Source organism: Sceloporus undulatus, chromosome 4, assembly GCF_019175285.1.
Source record: "Sceloporus undulatus isolate JIND9_A2432 ecotype Alabama chromosome 4, SceUnd_v1.1, whole genome shotgun sequence".
NCBI lineage: Eukaryota > Metazoa > Chordata > Lepidosauria > Squamata > Phrynosomatidae > Sceloporus > Sceloporus undulatus.
In genome coordinates, this window is record NC_056525.1 from 121318044 (window position 1) to 121340521 (window position 22478).

At 41.3% G+C, this 22478-nt stretch overlaps 1 protein-coding gene across 2 annotated transcripts; it reads left to right on the top strand.

The window, feature by feature from the left end:
• Window positions 1-1407: 1407 nt before the first annotated feature.
• LOC121928906 (2-5A-dependent ribonuclease-like) lies at window positions 1408-21108 on the top strand. 2 transcript variants are annotated; one of them, XM_042464216.1, is made up of 7 exons: window positions 1408-1544; window positions 5755-7327; window positions 8756-8850; window positions 13654-13856; window positions 15436-15571; window positions 17181-17335; window positions 20237-21108. In XM_042464216.1, exons 2-7 carry the CDS (start codon window positions 5875-5877, stop codon window positions 20373-20375), a joined length of 2181 nt encoding a protein of 726 aa, XP_042320150.1. In that variant the 5' UTR covers window positions 1408-1544; window positions 5755-5874; the 3' UTR covers window positions 20376-21108. The 2 variants fall into 2 exon arrangements, with proteins under 2 accessions (XP_042320150.1, XP_042320149.1); XM_042464215.1 differs by having other exon boundaries at window positions 1414-1544; window positions 5585-7327.
• Window positions 21109-22478: the final 1370 nt, after the last annotated feature.

Genomic DNA, 22478 nt, shown 5'->3' on the forward strand with positions numbered 1-22478 from the left:
TGCAAAAAGGAGCCACAGAAAGTGGCTTCTTTTTGCACCTTTCAAAGGGCGCGACTAGGTGACCTTGGGAAAATCACACCGTCTCAGCCTCAGAGGAAGACAATGGCAAACTCCCTCTGAACAAATCTTGCCAAGAAAATCCCATGATAGTTTTGCCTTGGGGCTGTCATAAATTGAGAGCAACTTGAAGGGTACTGACTTGGATATAAAACAATCCAGATTTGCGCTGCTGCTATTCTACACTGATTCTACACTGCTGCTACTATTCAGGCCTTTAGATCTAGTCCTGCCTTCTGGGCCAGCAGAGAACATGTTATTGCTCTTTTCCATGTGACAACATTCAGATGTTTGAAGACTGCTATCGTGTTTTTGAGAATCAGTGTGGTGTAGTAGTTTAAGTGCTGGACTACAACTTTGGATACTGTATGGTGTGGTACACAAGGCTTGGGAGTGTGACACTGTGAGTTTAAGATACTGGGTGACACCAATCCTATTGATGCCACTGAGCTGGAGTAACCATTAATCTGTAGAGCCCAGTATGGGTTCTTCAATTTATCTTCCAGGAAATGGGGTTCACAGATTCTTTTTGCCAGGTCTACCAATGTTTTATTGTGCTTCTTTTTTGTCCTGGGTGATGGTTGGAGTACTTGTGCAGGTATCTGTCTCTGTGTGTAGCTTTTCTGTATATTGTGTGGCCCAAAAGTTGATTCAATTATTCCAGATCAGACATCAGATCATATGGAATCTAAACACCACACTCAGACACTGCCCCCAACCCAGTCTGTTTTGCCCCTAAGTTTCATATAGTCCAGTGGCATAACAAACTACAGTTCCCAGAATTCCATACCATGGAACTATGGTAATTAAAGTGGTGTCAAGCTGGATTATTTCTACAGTGTGGATATAGCCTGAGTCCTCCTTCAGAGATGAAATGTGGACTATTATTTCAGTGCTGCATTGCTCCTGTTTAGAACTAAGTGATCTGATATCGCTCATTTCAAAAATCTGACAGCTGGAAGTCTAGAATAAGACTTTGAAGATGGATTCTTGGGAAGTTTATTGCTGCATTGTAGCATTTCAAAATGGTGTTTTGAATAAATTCTAGTCTGGATGGAATGAGTGTATACACTCTTATTTCTACTTAACTTTGATAAAGTGACTTAATACATCCTGATGTTTCTTGCAGCTATTTCACATACTGCATGATAGCTTGTCAGTTACATTCTCTTTACTACATAGATGTTGCTACAGCTGCTGTTCCAGACTGTGCTAAAACTGAAAGTGCAACCAACTCAAAACACCATCTCAAAAAATATATTAAAAAATCAAAACCCCTCCTTCTTTCCTGAAGACTCATTTCCACTTCCCTGCCTCGAACACTGGTTTTGTTTCTCTCCAGTGTTTTCAGTTTGATAGCAACCTGTGTTGTCTCAGTTCTGTTTGCATCATTATTATTCTCTCCTCTTTGCCTAGGTGTTGTGCCATCGGGAGTACTTGTGTCAAATATTAAAGAGAAAAGGAAGAAGAGAAACATCTGTTTGACAGTAAGTGAAATTTAGTGATTGGATTATGGTACAGGGGAGAGAAAGTGATCTGCTTGTCTCTTCTGATGGAGCCTCAGTTACTCTTTTTGTCTGAAACTAGGTAAGCAGGGCTCCACTTTATGGAGTTCATTCTCTGTGTGAGATCAGGTTCAAGAACATACTGCAGAAATAATTCATTCTGAGACCTCTTTAACTGCCCTGGCTGAATGGTAGGGAATTTTGAGGACTTTAGTTTTGTGAGACATTGAGCCTTCTCTGTCAGAGATTTCTGATAAACTACAGTTCCAAGGTTTCCCCTAGCACTGAGCCAGGGCAGAGAAAGTGGTCTTAAACTGGATTGTTTCTGCAGTGTGTTTTGGACCTCAGTTTTCCTTGTCCAGGAAAAGGGTCTAAGTGCTCCCCCCTCCATTATTCAACTCCAGAAACAGATTTCAGCCAATAAAAACAGATAAAACAACCAAAACAAGATTTAGTTTGAAGGGATGGAAATGTGCAGTTGACACCCTTTAGATGGTTCTGTTTTGTTCCAAGGCAAATGCAAGCTTTCCTCAGAAGCCAAGAGAATCAAAGGGCCTTATCACACGTGGGGGGTTTGCAGCTCAGATCCGCAGTCACTCCTGTTCTAGCAATGCGAAACATGATGTTTTTTCATACCAGATCTGGATCATATCACTCCTGTCTAGCAATGCAAATTCACGTTAAAACGTATTGTTTTGCCACACCTGGTTGCCTTTCTGTTGCCTTTCTGAATCGAGGGGGAAGCAGAGTGAGTTCGATTCCAGACAAGTCATGTGATGCGGATTCAAGCAAAGCGTGGTGAGTGCACATTGTATTACCACATCGGAACACACTTTGAGGGTTCAACTATTCGAAACGGCACCCTTGCGGTTGCTCAATGGGGCTCTGGACCCTGTCCTCCTTCCCTGCCCTCTCCTTAGTTGTCATCCTTCATCGGCGTGAAGGAGCAATCAGGGGTTGATGGGATGGGTCGCAGGAGGCCACTGGGGCCAGGATCGGGATGAAGGAGCAGGCAGGGGATGATGGGATAGGTCGCACGAGGTCACTGGGGCCAGGATTGGGATGAAGGAGCAGGCAAGGGATGGTAGGATAAGTCACAGGGGGTCACTGGGACCAGGATCGGGATGAAGGAGCAGTCAGAGGATGATGGGATAGGTTGCAGGGGGTCATTGGGGCCAGGATCGGGATGAAGGAGCAGACAGGATGATGGGATAGGTCGCACGGGGTCACTGGGGCCAGGATCAGGCTGAAGCAGCAGTCAGGGGATGATGAGATAGGTTGCAGGGGGTCACTGGGGCCAGGATCGGGATGAAGCAGCAGTCAGGGGATGATGGGATAGGTCACAGGGGGTCACTGGGGCCAGGACTGGGATGAAGCAGCAATCAGGGGATGATGGGATAGGTTACAGGAGGTCACTGGGGCCAGGATTGGGATGAAGGAGCAGTCAGGGGATGATGGCATAGGTCGCAGGGTGGCAGAGAGGACAAGATGGCATGAAGGAGGAGGAGGGGGATGAAAGAGCATGACGCAGGGGGCCAAGGGGGACGACATCAGAGTGATCTTCCACACCAGACCAATTTGAAATGAAATCGAAGTGAGCTTAGAAGCAGATTTTGGTGAATTCGCTTGTTTCCGAATTCACCAAAATGAGGAGTGAGTGCAAATTGAATGCAGAAGTGCCTCGTAAGAACCCCCCATAGAAAGCAGTCGCGTGAGATAACTCATCACGTTTTAGCGTGAATTTGCATCGTTGGACCCACATTCACGTTGGAACTAAGCTGCAAAAAGCTCCAAACATCTCCGTGTGATAAACACCAGAGCTGGTCTTCAGCTGAGGCTTCCTGTCAACAGACACTGTCGACTCTGGTATCACTTGAATGTGCTCTGGGTTTTATTTCAGATTTCAAAAGAGATGTCTAAGGTGCTGAACCATAGCGTCTTTCTCTTTCAGAATAAAACCTGCTGCCTTATTGATACTGGAACTATGTGCCTCCTCTAACTGCTTTCTGAGGTGGGGTCTCTGAGCTTTAGAAACTTAAGACCATATCCACAGTGCAGAAATAATCCAGTTTGACAGCCCTTTAACTGCCATCACTCTGTGCTATGCAATTCTGGACACTGTTGTTTATTCTGGCACCAGAGCTCTCTGACAGAGAAGGCTAAATGTCTCACAAAACTACAGAGCCCAGAATTGCACAGTGCGAGGTTTTGGGCAGTTAAAGTGGTGTCAAACTGGGTTATGTCTGCAGTGTGGATGCAGCCTAAGTAGAAGGAGGGGTAGATCAAATAGAAAAGTAGCCAGATCCTCTTTTAGGTCTTTTTCCCCTTACAACATTGTCCAGGGTGGGGGAGGAGGGAAGTTAAATAAAGGAAGGAAGTTAAATGTTTGACAGATCCACCACTGAACCAGATGAGAGTTCACTGAATCAGATTGAATCACCCAGCAGCCAGATGGCCAGAGGTAGAAGGGATCCACCTGCATGAATACCCTTCTATAACCTTGAACTGAGGACAACAGCTACATCTTGACCAAATGCAGGGCTATGACGAACTTCAATTTCCTCCCCTTCTGTATCATTTTTAACACCTTTGCCTGATGAAGAAGCCAGTGGGGCTTTGAAAGCCTGCAACATATATAATGTGTAGTTTAGTTGTTCCGATAAAGGTATCACCGCCTTGTGGATTTGGGATGATACTGTACTTTGCTGTACACCAACACAGCTATGGCTGGATATGTAAAACATATTTGCACTTCCTTCTCTGCTACATTGTTGTGTAGCCGGAGGAACCAGTTTCATCTTTTCAGTGTTCAGTTGTTTGGGTGATTCACATCCTTTCTCCTTTGTTTATCCCTCTCTTTCTCAATGATTTTTCATTACACTTTCATCCTGCCATGAATTCTTTTTTTAAAAAATTACCACCATATTTTGCTGTCTTAAATTGTTTCTTTCTTAGCCTTTTCTCTCTATGTGATGTTGTTATGTGTCATGTTTAGGCAGTGAATCCCATTTCCTTTCCTCTGATTATTTATATGAATTAGGTTCTTCTAGGCTGTGTATGTGAAACTGTGTGTGTTCGTTGTCTTTAGGTAGTGAATCCAAACCCCGCCGCCGCCGTCACCATTCCCTAGTTAAGGGAGGGAATCGTTTAGTTCTTGTATGTTATGTGAGAGCATTTCATTGATTTTTACAATAATTATTATAATTATCGCCATATTTGTTAGTCTGTGAGTCTTATTTTGCTTTCTCTTGTTTAGAACATAATTATGAATTCTCTTTGCACCAGGTACACTCTAATTTCTAATGTAATGAAGTCAGTAAAATGTCTCCTAATATGAATCACAAGTTGCCAGTAGTTTACTACCCATTCTTCCCCCAAAACATTTTTCTTTCTCTTCTCTTCTCTCTCTCCATTTCCCTAAATAAGTAGCTTTTACAGAGTATGGTTTAAAACATATGTGGCTTTAGATATACTAATTTATTTACAGAAAACTGAGCAAGTCCCTCCCTCCTCTAATTTTGATCTGAGTGAAACGACTCCAAAATTACCTCTGTTGTTTTGAGCCAGTCAACTGAAAAGAGGGACAGAACTGAATGGGGTCTGTTTTCTTTGTGAAAACACAAAGAACATTTATAAAGTACAGTACTCCCTCCACATTTGCTGAGGGTAAGGGTGAAGGACCCCCATGAATGTGGGAAAGCTGCAAATAACAAAAAAACACCTTTTACCTAAGAGGACACTTCTCTAGGAATCTCCAAGTCCTGCAGTACAACTCTGTGGTCAACAAATGCCAGATGTTGACCATAGAATCATACTAGAGGATCTATAGATGCCTAGAGAAGTGTCTTCTCTTGGAACTTCTAGTTTCTCCAGCACAACTGACAGAGTTGTGCTGGAGGACTTAAAGACTCCTAAAGAGAAGATATTACTCAAAACTGTAAATAATCAAAGCCACAAAAGTCAAATCCGCAAATTTGTATTTAGATTAATCAAATGAGTTATTCTTTTTCTTTTCCAAACAGGTGAATGCACTCACTCAAATGCCTACGCACACACAAGCACACACATATACTGTATTTGAAGAATGCAATCTATGTTATGTTCTTGTGATGAAGATGTTTTTCCCTACTGAAGCACCTTCATTGTTCAACTCTTTATCACTAAAAATATCTGAATTCACTGTGTGTTACAGCATGATCTGGCCCCTGGGAACCTGACCCCATCTGTGAAAAGCTCTTCTATGAATCCAGACTTCTGAAGTCATTAGAGTATTCAAGTATTTGTGTTTGTTCTTGCGATATATTTGGAAGTTATGGGGAGCCACTACAACCATCATCACCATCAGGAGCCCTCCGAGTCCTCTCCGGAAAAATTGATGGCACTAAAACTAAACACTGCTGTACGAAATGGATCACTTGAGACCATCCATCAGTTATTGGGAGAAGGTGCAGATATTAATTCTAAGGTGAATCGTGGCTGGACAGCCCTCCATAGTGCTGTGCAGGGAAATAAGGAAGAGATTGTCCGCCTTCTACTTGCTAAAGGGGCCAATCCACATGCTAAGAGGGATAATGGTGCTACTCCTTTTATTATAGCAGGGATAATAGGTAATGTAAAACTTTTGGAGCTTTTTCTTGAGCAAGGTTCAAAAATAGACGAATATGATAATAATGGCTACACAGCATTCCTGGAGGCTGCATGGCATGGGAAAGAGGAAGCCTTGAGATACTTGTATACGAAGGGTGCAAATGTCAATTTCTGTAGGGTTGTCCATGAGGCAAAAAAGGTACTTGGTAAAGGTGGAGAAACAGCCCTAATGTTTGCTGCCCGACATGGCCATATCAACATTGTCAGAATCCTTGCTGATGAAATGGGTGCCCATGTAAATATCTGTGACAATAGGCACAGGAATGCACTAGTGCATGCTTTCCTAGAGTACAAGAAGTGGGGCAGAAACAAAGAAGAAATAGCCCTTTTCCTTTTAAAATGTGGGGTTGATGTAACAAGAAAGGATGAGTATGACAAAACTACCCTAATCCTTGCAGTTGAAAAACAGAGCCAAGACCTGGTGCAGGCTATATTGGAAAAAGGTGAAGTTGACGTAAATGCCTTTGACAAACAGCATAAAACAGCACTGAGGGTAGCTGTTGAGAAGAACAATTGTGAAATAGCCCAAATGCTTTGTGAGAATGGTGCAAGGGCAGAAATTGGAAACCTCATTGAGATTGCCAGTACAAATTACAATGCCAAAATGGCAGATCTGCTTCAACAGTATGGTGCCATGGCTAGTTCACATCAACCTAAGAAACAGTGCGCAACCACCAGCAGACGTTGGGGAGACAAGCTCCAAGACCTCTATAGAAAAAGTTGTCTTATGATTGGAAAACTCAAGTTTTCCATGGATCTTCATTTTAGAATCCAGGAAAACTCACAGGGAGGTGTCTACCTGGGGTTCTATGATGGAAAAGAAGTTGCTGTAAAGATATTCTGTACGGATGCAGAAAATGCAGGGCGAGAGAAAGCCTGCTTTGAAAAATGCCACACCAGCCAACATCTGGCAAAGTTTTGTGGATGGGAAGAACGAAAAGCCTGTCTCTATTTGTGCCTCTCCTTGTGTGAGCAGAACCTTGAGGAGTACTTCAGCACAGCAGACAATGGAGCCATAAAGAACAACGTTATTCTTGAAGCACTGTTTCTGGCCGTGAAGGAATTGCATGGATTTGGATTTGGCCATCAGGATCTGCATCCAAGTAACATTTTGATAGGTATCAATCTTGTTATATTTTATAATCAATCCAACTGAAACCCTGGTTCTCTGCACTTATCAGTTCCACTGAACTGAACAGATCACTACTATACCCTAAGTCTGGAGCTTAAGGATGAGATTTCAGAATTCTCACATTACCTGAAACCCTATCCAAATTCTAATTTACCTCTAAAATAAGAAAATGACATAAAACACATTCTCCAGGTTGTAATAATAAATAAATAAATAAATAAATAAATAAATAAATAATTTTTTTTTATATCCCACCTCTCTACAAAAAGCAATTGGGGCAGCTTACAAAGTTAAAATATACAGTCCAAACCCTCAAACCCCCCTCCCCCCTTAAAAGACAATTAAACAGTGTGGAATTAAAAACATAAAACATACTTAAAAAACAATACAATAACTGTGGTGAAGTCGGAGGTCAGCAGTTAGATTTTCCTTCCGATGGCCGGAGAACTATTCAGGAAAGGCCTGCCAGAAGAGATCCATCTTTATAGCTTTTTAAAAGCTGTTTAGAGTGGTAATATGATGGATCTTGTCCAGCAGGCCATTCCACAATCTAGGAGCAACAGCTGAGAAGGTCCTCTGGGAGGTCATTGACAGCCTTGCTTTACAAGGCTGTAACAAATTTTTCCCTGAGGATCTAAGTGTGCGGGGAGGATGATATAACCAATTTCCCCCCCGAGGATCCACTTGGGAGAGGTGGGAAAATATAAATAAACCATTATTATTATTATTATTATTATTATATGGAAGGAGGCGGTCCCGAAGATAGGTTGGACCCAAGCCATTTAGGGCTTTAAAGGTGATAACCAACTCCTTGTACTGGGCCTGGAAACTGATGGGCAGCCAGTGAAGTGATCTTAAGATCGGTGTTATATGGTCTCTTCTGGATGTACCAGAGACCAGTCTGGCTGCCATGTTCTGAACTAATTGAAGTGTCCGGACCAAGCACGAGGGTAGCCCCATGTAGAGCGCATTACAGAAATCAAGGCGTGAGGTTATCAGCGCATGTACTACGGTCTCAAGGTCCCTGACTTTCAGGAAAGGGCGCAGCTGGTGTATCAGCCGAAGCTGATAAAAGGCACTCCTGTTAGAAAGCTAGTTTATCCCTAGTTTCTAAGTCAGGGACAATTGATCTTCCCTGCCCTGCCCCTGGTTTTACCTGATAAAATAAAACACTCAGAAGTAAGAATCAAGCAACCATACATATTGTGTGGTGCCATCCTGGGTGTGTATGGAATTTAGGTATTAGTGGAACTACATACCAGGTATGAGCAAGCATTAGAGATCAGAATTTTTTTTAAAAGGTGGGGCATTTGCCTTTGTGAGATGATTAAATTGTTCTTTGTTTTGAAGCTTATTCTTGTACATAGAAGACAGGGCCGTTTCATGTTGTTTCTTAAACTTTTTATTTTGATAGATTTTGCTGGAAAAGTTTTCCTGGCAGATTTTGATAAAAGTAGAAAATTAATTGATGAAGACGAGAAGGACTGTATAATCCAAAGAGATCTGAAGGTATGGATTTTTTTAAAAAAAAATAACATTACATACATAATGTCTTCTGCAGACATTTCTATTGATGGTTTAACATCCTTGTTTGTTGATTCTTGCATAACAATTCTCTAATGATAACTGCTTAAGTAATAGAAATTGAAAGTAGGGAAAACCTCTTCTTAACTAAAAGAAGTACAAAGAGGAATCCTCCCATGATCTGCACATTATTAGATCAATTCATAAATCACATGAAGTCATGGTGAATAATAAAATAACCAAGGTTGCAGATGTGGTGAAATCACAAGTAGGTATTGAAATACTCAGAAAGGCTCTCTTAGGTTTGGATGACAGCACAACAAAATTGTGAATGAGATTCCCCATAGATAAGCGTATAAGGTATTGTGCATTGAGACAAAATAATTAAACCACAACTATGCTTTAGTGGAGTTTCAGTTTGTTGTTGAGTACACAGGAAAGAGATCTTGGGGTTGTAGCTCAAGGAAAATGGAAGTAACTGTGAAGCAAGTGAAAAAAAGACTCAGTGTCAGGACTGCCAGTATCATGTTTTATTTAAATAAATCTTTGAAGTAGCTGTATTTGGATTATTATATTCTTTTAAAAAAACTAGACATACATAGGTAACTTATAGAAGTCCCTAAAGCAAGATATTTGATGGTGCATACTGTCTTAGAACGTTCTATTTAAGACTAGACAAGCATTTGAAGAATAGATCTGTTAATAGCTACTAGCCATAATAGCTAATAAAACCATCATATTCAGAGCCAGAATAATTATCGTACACTTTGTCTAAAGAGATCAAGAAATTGTACAGTATATGGTGTTAATCCATTTTCCCCATCATGAACAGATATGGGCCCATTACAAACAGGCTTAAAAGTGCGCGCTCTGCGTGTGCTAGGCTTAGAAAGGAGCGTCTTTTCTAGACGCCCCTAACCCTAGCATGTGCGGAGTGCGCACAAAATGGTGGCGGCCATTCCACACGGCCGCCACCATTACGACGTCACGACCACGCCGCCTCTATACGGGGCGGCGCGGACGTGACATCATCACGCTGCGCCAGGGCACATAGTGCACCCCTTCCCTGGCCGCAAAAGGAGCTCCGAAATGGAGCTCCTTTTGCCGTTTGTGTCGCTGGGCGCAGCCTTCAGATGGCTGCGCCCAGCGACGCAGAGGAGAAAGGGGCCAAGCAGCCCCTTTCTCCTCCTCCCCGCCACCACGGGGTGTCCTTGGGGCTTGAAGCCCCAAGGACACCCCTTTCCAGGCTGCGGGGAAGGGGCCTTTTGCCACTTCCCTGCGGCCTGGAAAGCGGTGGATCAGGGCCTCAGCGGCTGCCGCTCTGGCCGCTGAGGCCCCGATCCGGCTGGGAAAGGGGCGGGTGCAGGCCGTCGCTTTTCGGCGGTCTGTAACCCGCCATAAAGTAATTGAGGTCCAGATAAAGAGACTGGCAAAGATAGCTTTGTGATGGGCCCATCCATACTACACAATTATAGCACTACAATTCCACCTCATAGTGGAATCTCCTATGGAATCCTGGGATTTGTAGTTTAGGGAGGGGTATTTGGAATTCTCAGCCAGGGAGTTCCTCTTGAACCTCTGACCAAACTACAAACCCCAGGACTCTACAGCCATGGCAGTTAAAGTGGAATATAGCGCTATAATTGTGTAGTATGTACAGGTTATGGTAGTTTGAACCCATCTGCCTTGTCCAAGTACAGTAGCTTTTTAACACTACTCAAAGATGAATGTTCTTACTGTACTTTCTTTAATTGAAGTTGACATTTACATAGATATATTAAAATACAATAAAATGAATAACAAAGCCAAACTTTTCTAAGAAAGCATGTAATGACAACAAAATGATAGTCCAAAGGATGTTAAGGTTCATTACAACATGATTACTATTACATGTAAGTCAACTATGTCTTTACAAAAGAATAAATCAAAAGGATAAATAGAGGATGAACACCCCTGACACTCCTTTGTAGACAGAAAGGGAACATACTTCAAAGGAGTCTTGTTTTACTGTACTGCTTGCCAGTCTGCTTTAATGTGCTAACTTTTCAGACAGTGCCAAGAACTAAATTCCTGTGAATCAATACTATATTGAATATCAGATCATGGAAACAAATAGGGGATAGCCATAGTCTTCATGTCCCATTTGTGAACTTTCCAAAAGAATCTGTCCTGGACACTTGTATGTGTGATGCTGAAGGCCATGCCATGGAGAAAAATGTAATAACAAAATTCCCATCACATTAAAACCACAGACTCCAGCAAGACAACTTAATTTTTCATTACCTGGCAGCCTTCCTACTGAATACAGAGGCTGGAATTTCTCTACTACTGAGTCCTGTCCATCAGAGTATTTGTCTGTGTCTTCTACAGAGATAAAACAGGACTTATTTTTTATGAAAGTGATAGTTCATTTGACATCACCTTGGCATCTGCGTGGAAAACATGGGTGACGATTTTCCCTTGGTAGTATATTCTAGACTCTGTAATGCTGAGTCAGTGGGGTGGGGTGCCTTGAACATTGGATTAGGACTCTAGGGGCCAGAACAGACTAGCCAAAATAAAGCTGCTTCGTGTCACTTTGGAGGGTTATGCTGTTTAAATAATGCCTGTGTCCTAAGAGGCTAGAAGCCATGCCAAAGCCATGCACCAGTCCTAAGGACTGGACGACAGGTTTGGCACAGCTTCTGGACTCTTAAGATGCATGTGTCATTTAAAAAGCATACCTCCAAAGTGACCCAAATCAGCTTTATTTTGGCCTGTTTGTTCAGGCCCTAGGAGACCAGGGTTTGATGCCCTGCTCAACCACTGAGCCACTTTGTGCAAGTCACAATCTTTCAGCCTAAGAGAAAGGCACTGAAAAATTTATTCTGAATAAATCTTGCGAAGAAAACTTTGGTGGGTTACAAACTGCCACTTACGACGCGCTCCGTGCGTGCTAGGGTTAGGAAGTGGAGTGGTAGGGTTAGGAAGAGTTGCCCCTGCCTGACCAGCCCTGGCCCCAACACGCGCAGAGCGCGTCATAAATGGCAGTGCCCATCCACATGGGCGCCGCAATTTTGACATCTTGGACGCATAGCGTCCAGACGTGTCACGACAGAAGTGATGCTGCGAGGGCGCGCTTTGCCCCTCGCGGTGCCACTTCTGCGTTTTGAAAAGGAGTGCCATTTCGGCGCTCCTTTTTCGCTGCGCCGGGAAGCGTCGTGGTTTGGCCACTGGGGCTTCCCTCCGCAGCAAATGGTGGCGGTGGCAGACTGCCCGCTTGAGGGCGCTCTGTAACACACCTATATGATCACATCACCATGTATCAGTCAACTTGAAGGCATGTAGCAACAAAGAAAATTAGTCCTCTTTATATTGCCTATTGCATTTACCTCCTCATTCTTTATCTTTAATTTTAAACCAGTTTGAGTTTCATAATTTGAAAGCTAAGGGTTGACTTTATATTTTTGACATTTAAAGAGCCCTTCCCATGCGTTCCAGATGCATCATGATTTGAATGGAAGATCAAAGGAAGTGGCCCTAAATAGCCTAAAACCACCAGCTCCTGTCTGAACCTGTCTGATCTTGGAAGTTAAGCAGGGTCAGCCCTGGTTAGTACTTGGATGAGAAACTGCCAACTAGGTGCTCTAGGCTATATTTCAGAGAAAGGGGTTGGCAAAATCACTTCTGCGTATTTTGTGAACTTCATAGGGTCACTATAAGTTGACAGGGAACTTGAAGGCAAATACATGCATACAAGTTCGAGGGAAACAAATTGCTGATTCTGGAACTATCAATAAAGTGCTGTTGATTTGTCAATCAAGCCGACTGGTTGATTGTCCAGGATTCTGGTCTCGCACTCTGACAGTTAGCTGAGACTGACCCCTCCCAGCCAAACCAATGCATAAATTTCCCCCTGAGCCAAACTACTCCACCCCTAGCAAAAGCCCCCGCAACAGGACCCCTCCTTCCCTTCACTAGTTCCCATCCTCCATTCCTTTTCTCTGAGCTGCTCTTCTCACAGAAATGAAACTGCATTCCCAGCCTCTGTGAGCCAGATCCTCAAGGACACCAGATAGCCCACACCTGGTCCATCCTAGCACTACATATCACTATCTCTAAAGCCAAGCTAAAGCGCAACCCATCCCCCCAGCATCCACAGTTACAATACATCTGATAGAATACATTAGGATTCTAACAAAAGCACAACTTGCTGTGTTCATACTTGCAGATCATTGTTCTCCTGCTCTCCTGAGGACGTTATTAGACAAGGGAAATTGGAAGTATAACCCAATGGCAATCTGAAGGCAATCAGGGGTTTCACGTTATTGCGTGAAAGAATATCGCACGCAATTTTGGGCAATGGCAAGCTATTTTCGGGCAATGGGAAGTCAGTTCGAACGCAGTTCGAATTCATGTAAATTTGCTGAACTAGCGAATTCATGTGAATGCATTCTGGCCCCACTTTTCTCTTCATTCAAAATTAAGAGAAATTCCTCCCGTGTGATAAACTCCTGGGTAAAACCCCACAGATCTTGATGTTTCCCTTACTCAGTGAAAAGAGTGCTGGTGGCAGGAATAAGTGAGGGAATGCTGCCAGGCAAACACAATTTAAACAAAGAGAGAAGGGGAAAGTTCCTTTTCTTTACTATTATCTCCCAGAATTCTCCAGCCAATGGTTGTGGTAGCTGGTCCAAAAAAGTAACCCTTCTGATCTCTGAAGAAAAAGAATGGATAAGCTTTCCTTGCTCATTTTGAAGTGAAGATGTTTTCCTGGAGAAGACAATAAACATTTGTTGTATCACATAGGATCTTGAAAGGCTGGTTGTATATGTTGCAATGAGAGGCAGAGCCCAGTTTGAAGACTTGCCCACAGAGTGCCCAGTAGATGTGGATGATCATATGGAAGTGGAAGATCTCAGAAGAAGCCTGAACACCCTTGATGAAAGTATCCCACTCTCTGATAAACTGGAACACTTGATATACCATCCTTATTTTTGGACCAAGCAGATGTAAGTGCCAAAGAAATACTGGAAGCCTTAAGAAACAAATGTATCTGATCTATCTCTTAAACGTCCTTACCCTGATTATTGCGTTAAGACTGTGGAACATTTTCCAAACACATGCATGTTAATTAAGCATTCAACACTTTTGATGACTACCATCTGAAGGTAAACTACCTCCACTGAAATTCACAGATACCTCCACTGACAAGTATTGTGTTAAGCTTTCATTTTCCCGCAGTGCCCTTGGTATGGAAAGTCATTCCCGGGGCACTTGTGTGATCGCCAGTCATGTGGCTTCACTGTCCCCCTCCCCCCCTCGCTATTCTTTTTATTTATTTTATCTGGTTTTACTCACAATACAGCCTCAGCTGAAGTTTAAAAAACTGTTAAATGCTTAAATTGCAGTCGCTGAGTTCTGGAAAAGCACAAAAAAATTGGGGGGGGGGGGGGGAGAAAACCCAAAGGCATGTTGGATAGGGCATAAGGGAGGGAGGTCAGGGTTATTGGAGAGGGTTGGAAAAGAGTGTGATGGGAGCAGCAGGCCTGGTCATGCAAATGAGAGGGAGTGTGGAGATGTGGTATCATTTTATTTTAGTTCCGTAACTACAGTGATAAAGGGGCTGAAGCTCCTGAAACAGAAGGAAATTACAGATATTCGGCAGCAGCAATGCCAGCAGTTTAGCTGCTGCCTGAGGAAGGCAACCGCTCCCTCCTCCCTCTAATTTATATATTTTTAAAAATATATAAATGAGTATATGCTTTACATCCAGAATTGCCCAGGTTTAATCTTTCAGATAATCCACTTTAAACAATATTGATTACAAGCTGGGGGAAAGCTAGATGATGGTAATGCAGGTTGAGTATTTCTTACCCAAAATGCTTGGCAGCAGAAGAGTTCTGTATTTTGGATTTTTTAAAATTTTGGAATACTTGTATTTGCATATACATAACGAAATGTAATTAGGCTGGAGAGTGATTGAAAATCTATAAAATGGTGGGAGGTGTATATTCCTGCCATTTAAGAGAGCCTTGTCTCTCTCTCCAGCCACATTTCTCTCCAGCGTTTCAAATAATACAGCTATGTACTACACTACTTGTGTTGTAGCTCAAAAGGTTTTGGATTTGGGAGTACTTGGGGTTTCAGTATTCCAGAAAAGGGTTACTCAACCTGTATTGTACTAACTAGTGGAACAGTAATTTGGCTTGATATGGAGCACAATTGCAAAATATGATGTATCCAACACAATATATTGGCTATTACAATACTCTTGATTGGAAGTATTGGTTTTTTAAACATCAAATGCAGCTAATCCCCAAAACTATAAGGTGACAAATTGTGATACTGAGCACAGTAAATAAAATATCTGACAGAGGGATAGATTTATTGTTGGGAAGAAGCAATTTTATCTGGATGTTTTAGGAATTAGTGACTCCACTTATTTGTTTAAACACATCATTAGGGTTCTGAAGTTTCAGCAGCCACACAATGAGGACGGAAAGAGACCTGTTTTGATAAAGATTCAGAGCTCAGAATGACTGCATCACCAAAATGCAAAGCATCATCAGTTTGCCTTTACTTTGACAGGAAGTACAGGTTCTTAAGAGATGTTGGGAATGAAAGTGATATTAAGACGAGGAATACTAAGCACCACAATGAAGACAGCGAGATTCTGAAGGCTTTGAATCAAGAGGAGCATCCTTTCAAGGACTGGACTGAAAAGGTAAGTTGTTCAGGCCTGCTGTCAGCTGACATTTCTAGTAATACATTCCAGTCATAGCCTGGTTTACACAGAGTCTTGTCATGAATGTTGTACATATGACTGACAGCTGGGGAGAAGGCTGGGAAAGATGAATTCAGGCCAGATGTGAGGAGAGAAGAGTCCCTATGGAACAAGTTTTGCATCCATTTTCTTTGCATGATCTAAAAAACTGGGGATTCCTCTCTCCTATTACTACTGATAGCAAAATGGAAGTGCCTCACCACCACCACCAATCTCCTCTAAATTCCAGTCATTAGTCACATCAGCCTTACAAACCCTGCTCTACTCTGATTCCTTGCACAGTAACATCCTGCAGCTGGTTGTTGTTGTTGTTGTTGTTGTTGTTGTTGTTGTTGTTGTGACCCTACTCTGAGGGTCCTTAGGTTATCAGTGTCCTTGCTCCCATCTTGATCTTCAAGACTGCAGTGTAGCTATTCTCTTTATCATTCATCTTTGCTGAGTAGGAGAGGGCCGCAGGCTGTAGTGAGATAAGGCGGAAGCTGTGGGTTTGGTGAGATGATTGTGTGAACTGTCTTCAAGCTGCCAGATTAGTTTGGATTCAGCCACTTGGATGCAAAATAGAAAGAAAATCCAGTAATAGTGATTTGCAGGGACATTAAAGGTATAATGGGTGCCCCATGTGTCCTCTATTCTTACAAACATCCCTCGGATAATTGCATAACACTCCAATTATTGTACTAAGAGAGTGACTTATATTATTGCCTGTTCAGGTAGCTTATTATACATAGGAAAAACTTCCAGATAGATTTGAACACATATCATAGATTGTCATTCAAAATGTTAAAAAAAGACAAACTCTGGATGCATCAAACATTTTTACAGACCATTCACTGAAAAATGATTTCCAATGATTTCCAATTCTGAGTGACTGATAAAATCCATTTGCAGAGTTATAATTGGATGGGTTATGTTAAATTGTTATTGATGAAGGAAGCATGTGGGTTTTTAAATTGAACACTGTTGTCCCTTAGGGGTTAAGTGTGTCTTGAGATTTCCCTTGTTTTCTGTATATCTATTGGCATTTTAAATCAATTTTTCTTCTTAGCTCGAGCTTTTCCAGATTGTGTCCATCCAGCAGGTGGATCCAATGCATTATTTACATGTTATCTTTCTGAGATAGTCACTTGCTTGTATAAATAAGCCTAGGCCAGCATTTGGAAATCACCAGCCCCACACTTTGGAAGATAAAGTTGTTCATTGTTGGTTAGTAAGTGTCTTCCTAATTTCCTTTCCTTGTTTTCTACAGCAATGTAACTACAACATTGCAAAAGCCTTGCAATGCAGTTTCCATAAGCTTTAGGACTGTTAATTCCTGCCCCTTCCTGGAATGTTTCAAGGCAGCTGATAAATTTTTCCTGCATTTTGCAGGTGGCTTGTCCCTCATAATAGTTTTCTTTTAACAGTTTTCATTAGCATTGTTCTTTTTGACTATGCTTGCAATTATATGTCTGTGTTTTGACCATGTTTTGACCTACTCAGAGAGAAAATCCTCTTATGAAGGGCAAACCTTGCTGAATAAAATAATTAAAAGGATTTAAATCTCTTTTAGATCCACAAAGAAGTTCTAGACTGTATGGCTGATCCTTTTAGTGAAAGGGACAAGAAAAAGAAAAACAGACCAAAGAAAAGTTATGAAAACTGTGTGACAGATTTACTGAAACTAATCAGGCATACCGGTGAGCACTTGAAAGAGAAGGACGAAGAGTAAGTGACTGCTGTTTTCTTTATATTCATAGCTGCTCTGTGATAAGACATGCTAATAAGTTAATTTCCCTTTTTTCATTCATGTTGCACCCAGTACCAGCAAATAACAAGCAAGTGCTGAACATCCCACCTATAAGTAGGCTATGGAATGTTGTTTTATAGATAGGATGACTAGGGCCCTATTCAGACATCGTTTTTGTTAGCGCAGCTATGCAAATAATCTCACCCACACATTCCCGATTTGTTGTTCACTCACTATTTTTTTTATCGGAACCACATCTCTGTGCTTCCGTGAGTTCTGTTGCTCACACGTGTTAGCACTGCAAATAAAGATGGAGTCAACGATGCAAACATATTTGAAACCCATTCAAGGCATGCAGAGTTTTATCCCAGTTTATCCCGGGTCTATTCACATCAGTTATTCATACAGCCAACAATGCGAATCTTTTAGGAAAACTCAGGGGGGAAAAAAATCCAAGATCGATTATCCTGGGTTAAGCAGGTTTTTTAGCAGCTGCCCTCCAATTTAACTGGATGCATTCAAAACAACAAAGATTCAACCCATATTCTACCGGGATTATGTTCACCATCTGAATAAGCCCTAAAACCAAGAAGGCTGGGCCTATCAAATGGAAGGCAAATCAGTTATGATTTGTAGCACTATAGGCTGTCATGCACTCCTTTGGCAGTTGGCAACCATTTTGTGGTTAGTGGAATGTCTAGGGCAGCTGGCACCAGCCAAGAGCAAAGGGCAGTCATTTCTTTACTAGAGATCTAAAGTCAGAGGTGACAGCTACTGTTTTTTCTCTCTCGGCTACAGAGGTAGAACTGGATACTGTATGATCCCCCATCTGTAAATGGCTGCCTCTTCAAACAAGTCAGTGCATGGGCAGCAGTAGCCCAAGTGAAACTGTGCAGGCAGAGCATTGCATCTCACTAAGGGGTTATTCAGATGGTGAAAATAATCTAGGATGAATCAAGTTGAATCTCTGTTGTTCACATGCATCCCAAATTCACCCAATTAAGTTGGGGGGGGGGGAAGGTTGCTCAAAAATCCACTTAACCCAAAATAATCGATATTGTTTTTCCCCCCTGAGCATTAAACAAAAAAGATTCACATTTTCAGCCATGTGAATAACCCATGCTAAAAGACTGGAGATTAAACTCTGCGTGCTTTGAATGCATTTCAAATTTGCATCACCAACTCCATATTTATTTGAGTGCTGGCATGCGTGAGCAACCAAACTCCCAGAGATGTTCCATGGTGTGAATAACAAACCCAGAATGTGTGAGTGAGATGATTCGCATCATTCCACTAAAATACAACATCTGAATGACCCTTGAGCAGGATGTAAGATTTTGGCAACTCTCTTTAGGTTTTTGGCTGGAACAAGGAACTCTTGCTTGGCATCTCAATAAAATATTTGGGGGACCTCATTTGATGCTTTTATAGTGATTCCAGACTCTGCACAAGACTGGATTTCATTTGCTTGAATGAAACTTTCCAACATTTCCACAAATACATTCTGTTGTGTCTGGATATCATGTCCAGGCAAATCGTTATTATTGTTGTTGCTGTTGTGTGCCTTCAAGTTATGGCAACCTTATCATGGGGTTTTCCTGAAGTTTCCTCAGAAGGGGTTTGCTGTTCTTTGAGTCTGAGAAAGTGTGACTTGCCCAAGGTCATGCAATGGGTTTACATGACCAAGTTGGGATGCAGACCCTGGTCTCCAGGGTCCTATTCCAATGCTCTATGCCACACCTGCTCTTGTTCTTCTGTAACAAGCCTGCAAATCTATAACAAGTTGTTGTTGCTTTTTTTTGTTTGTTTGTTTCATCAAGTTGGTTTAGACTTATGGCGACCCTAAGGCAAAGTTATCACAGGGTTTTCTTGACATGTTTCTTCAGAGGGTGGTAGCCATTGCCATCCTCTAAGGCTGAGAGAGTGAGACTTGCCAGTGGGTTTCATGGGCAAGCTGGGATTTGAACACTGGTCTCCAGAGTTGTAGTCCAAGGCTCAAACCACTACACCAATAAGTTATATCAAACAAGACATGAAAAATTGAAGGTGGTACTGGATACTCTAGGAGATACAGAACTGAGCGGAAAATGCCAGATCAGTGTATAGTTCTTTCACTGCAATGTCACTATGCCATGCAATGCTATTGTGATATTGCATATTATTGGTTGACAAAAATGGGGGAATTAACAAGTCAGTGACACCAAGCCACAAGTAGAGTTGCACTGGAAGTTACAGTGACTAGGTTACAGACCTAGGGCTGGCACTTCAGCACTAGCTGCAAATGTGCAATAATATTTATTTATTTATTTATTTCATTTTCATGCCGCCTTTCTCCCAAAAAAGGGACCCAAGGTGGCTCACAAATAAAAACATTTTAGAAGATTTTACAATAAAAGTTAAAAAAAATTAAAAATATCAAATATATATATATATATATATATATATATATGTAATTGCATACATTAAAAACTACTTTCCACACCCCATAGATTAGAACAACCCCTCTGATATAAAAGCCATCCCATGATTATGTAATATCTAGTTCTGCCCTGAAATATGTTGCTTTGGAAATGGTAAATAAAGATCAGAAGAAGCTCTCTCATTTTTTAAGTCAGAATCTATTGATAATGCCAAGTTTATGATTCTGTGAGTACGACAGTGCTAATGGTTTGCCATGCTTTCTGAAATCGGAAGAACTGACTTTAAGTACTAAGATAAACACAGAAGAACATAGGAAATTGGTATTTGTATACTGGCAATTATGTTGACAAATCTGTAAAACCCTTTCATTGTCACACTTATTTTTTAAAAAATCAAAATCTAATTGGTGCTCATTTACATGTTTATGATAAAAAGATCCATGTTTTCTGTCATTTCAGGGTGAAGAGCATAGTCAAGGAGCCTGCAGACTATTTTCTCAACCTCTTTCCAAATTTAACAATATATGTCTATCGCAGATTGTATAATATACAATATGATAAGCATTTCCCAAATGCTCAAACCCCTTCTCAGTTGTAATGGTGATCAGCAACGAAGAACGTAAATCTTTGCTTGTTTTTTCATGTGCAGGAATAATTTCCCCCCAAAAGATTTGCCTCCCTGGGCAATGATTTTTTTTCCCTAAGATTTCTAGGAATATTTTGGGGGACAAAAATTGCATGAATGTGTTCTATGCAAAAATGTTTTTCCGTACACTGCAACGTTTTCTGTTACCGATGATGCTGACAAACAAAAATGCTACTCTTTTTACTAATGCAGGGATGAAACATTTAACAGTGTTTTAATGAGCTGCCGATGTGCGGAGGCACCCTTTCGTTTTGAGGGTAAACTTGCAAATATTTTTGTTTCATCATAATCAGCACTTGATTTCTGCAGGTGTTGCTTCTGTATTTCTTCAGTCTTTAATCATTCTGTGAAGATGCTCCATGAAGTAAAGTCAATGTTTCAGTGCACTCAGTGGAGTCACAAGGGTTGGCGTCACTCAGTAAGGTAACTGATGTTGTCACCCCCCCTTCCCAGTTCACCTCTTCCCATAAAAAACCATATCCTTAGTATTGGTTTTTTGGACCAATGTTGTTCATAAGTCATAATTCTCAGATATCACTGTATGTAATGGTAATACTTGTGACATAAACAACTTGCAAAATTTAAAATTATACTTTTAAATTACAACATCAAATGCGCAGCCTAAATGTCTATAGTTTCATGTGGTTAAAGTGAAAATTTGGTAAAATGTGATTTCTTTAATTTACAGCGCTATATAAATAATAATAATAATAATAATAATAATAATAATATTTTAAAAGAATATATTTTAAAATATTTTTTAAAAAATTAATTTTTACCTGGGGTCTCTCCTTTCTCCTTCCACTTAGCCTTTCCTCACTCACACCATCTCTTCAGTATTTTAAAAGGATAGAAGAAAGTGACACTGCCCATTTCTACAAAAAAAGTAGATGTTTGAGAAGTGGTGTCACACCCCTTAGGTATGGTCCGCACACCTCTAGTGATGCCACTAAGTGCACTCAGTATTTAGAGTCAGAGAGACTGTCTGCATCTAGTCTTTCAATGGATTGTCATGTGTTAGCTGCATGAACCTTGCTCACTTGAAGCAATGTTCATTAGCAGCTTTGATGTTTGCTCTCAGAGGGATATTTGCTGCCTTAAATTGTCTCTCTGTGTCGCCTTATGAATTGTGCCTTAGCTTCTGTGCTATGCAGAATTTATATCTGATACACTTTCTGCTTCGTTGTTCTATTTACCTTGAAGCAAAATCCACCTTTTTGCATCCTGTTTAGAATATCTGGTTCTCTAATTTGTTAAGAAACAAGGAGATAAATAATGAAGGCATGAATCGCATTTGTTTTGGGACATCTTCAAAGACGGGAGAAAAGGTTTTTTTCCAAGGAGGTGATAGAATGGAGTTGTCCATACATGTGTTGCTAAGAGACCACCTTGTTTTGCCTGAAGTTTTGGGTTATTTTTATTCATTTTAGGACAATTTTTGCATTCTTCACTGTTTTATCTTTATAATGTAGACTGGCTATTGTTATTAAGATGCAATAAATCTGGTGATGGTTTATTTACTTAATTAAATTATTTGCTTAAATGGTTAACTCAATGGGTGCGCCAAATATACATTGATGAAAAAGCCAATCCATGAGCCCCAAAAAGCTTAACAGAAAGGCCAAGAGAATATGATTGCTGACCACCTGACCTAGGGATGGAGCTCCAGATATCTACTTTTAAGTGTGTCAGGAGGCTTGGACACATTTTGAATAAGAGGATCCCCTCTCTTTCAAAATCATCTCAGTTCCAAAACCACATGGCTCTGTATGGTGAACACGAGTACAGTGGTACCCCGGGTTACGAATTTAATTCGTTCCGCCGCCGCGTTCGTAACCCGAAAATCTTCGTAAGCCGAAAAAGCCATAGGCGCTAATAGCGAAAGCCGCGATTTCGTGCGAAAAAGCGCCGAAAAGCACCAAAAAATTTTTCGTAACCCGAAATAACCTTCGTAACCCGGAACAGTTTTTTTCAATGGATTTTTTTCGTAACCCAGAAATTTCGTAAGGCGGCGCATTCGTATCCCGGGGTACCACTGTATTTATTGGTGTAACT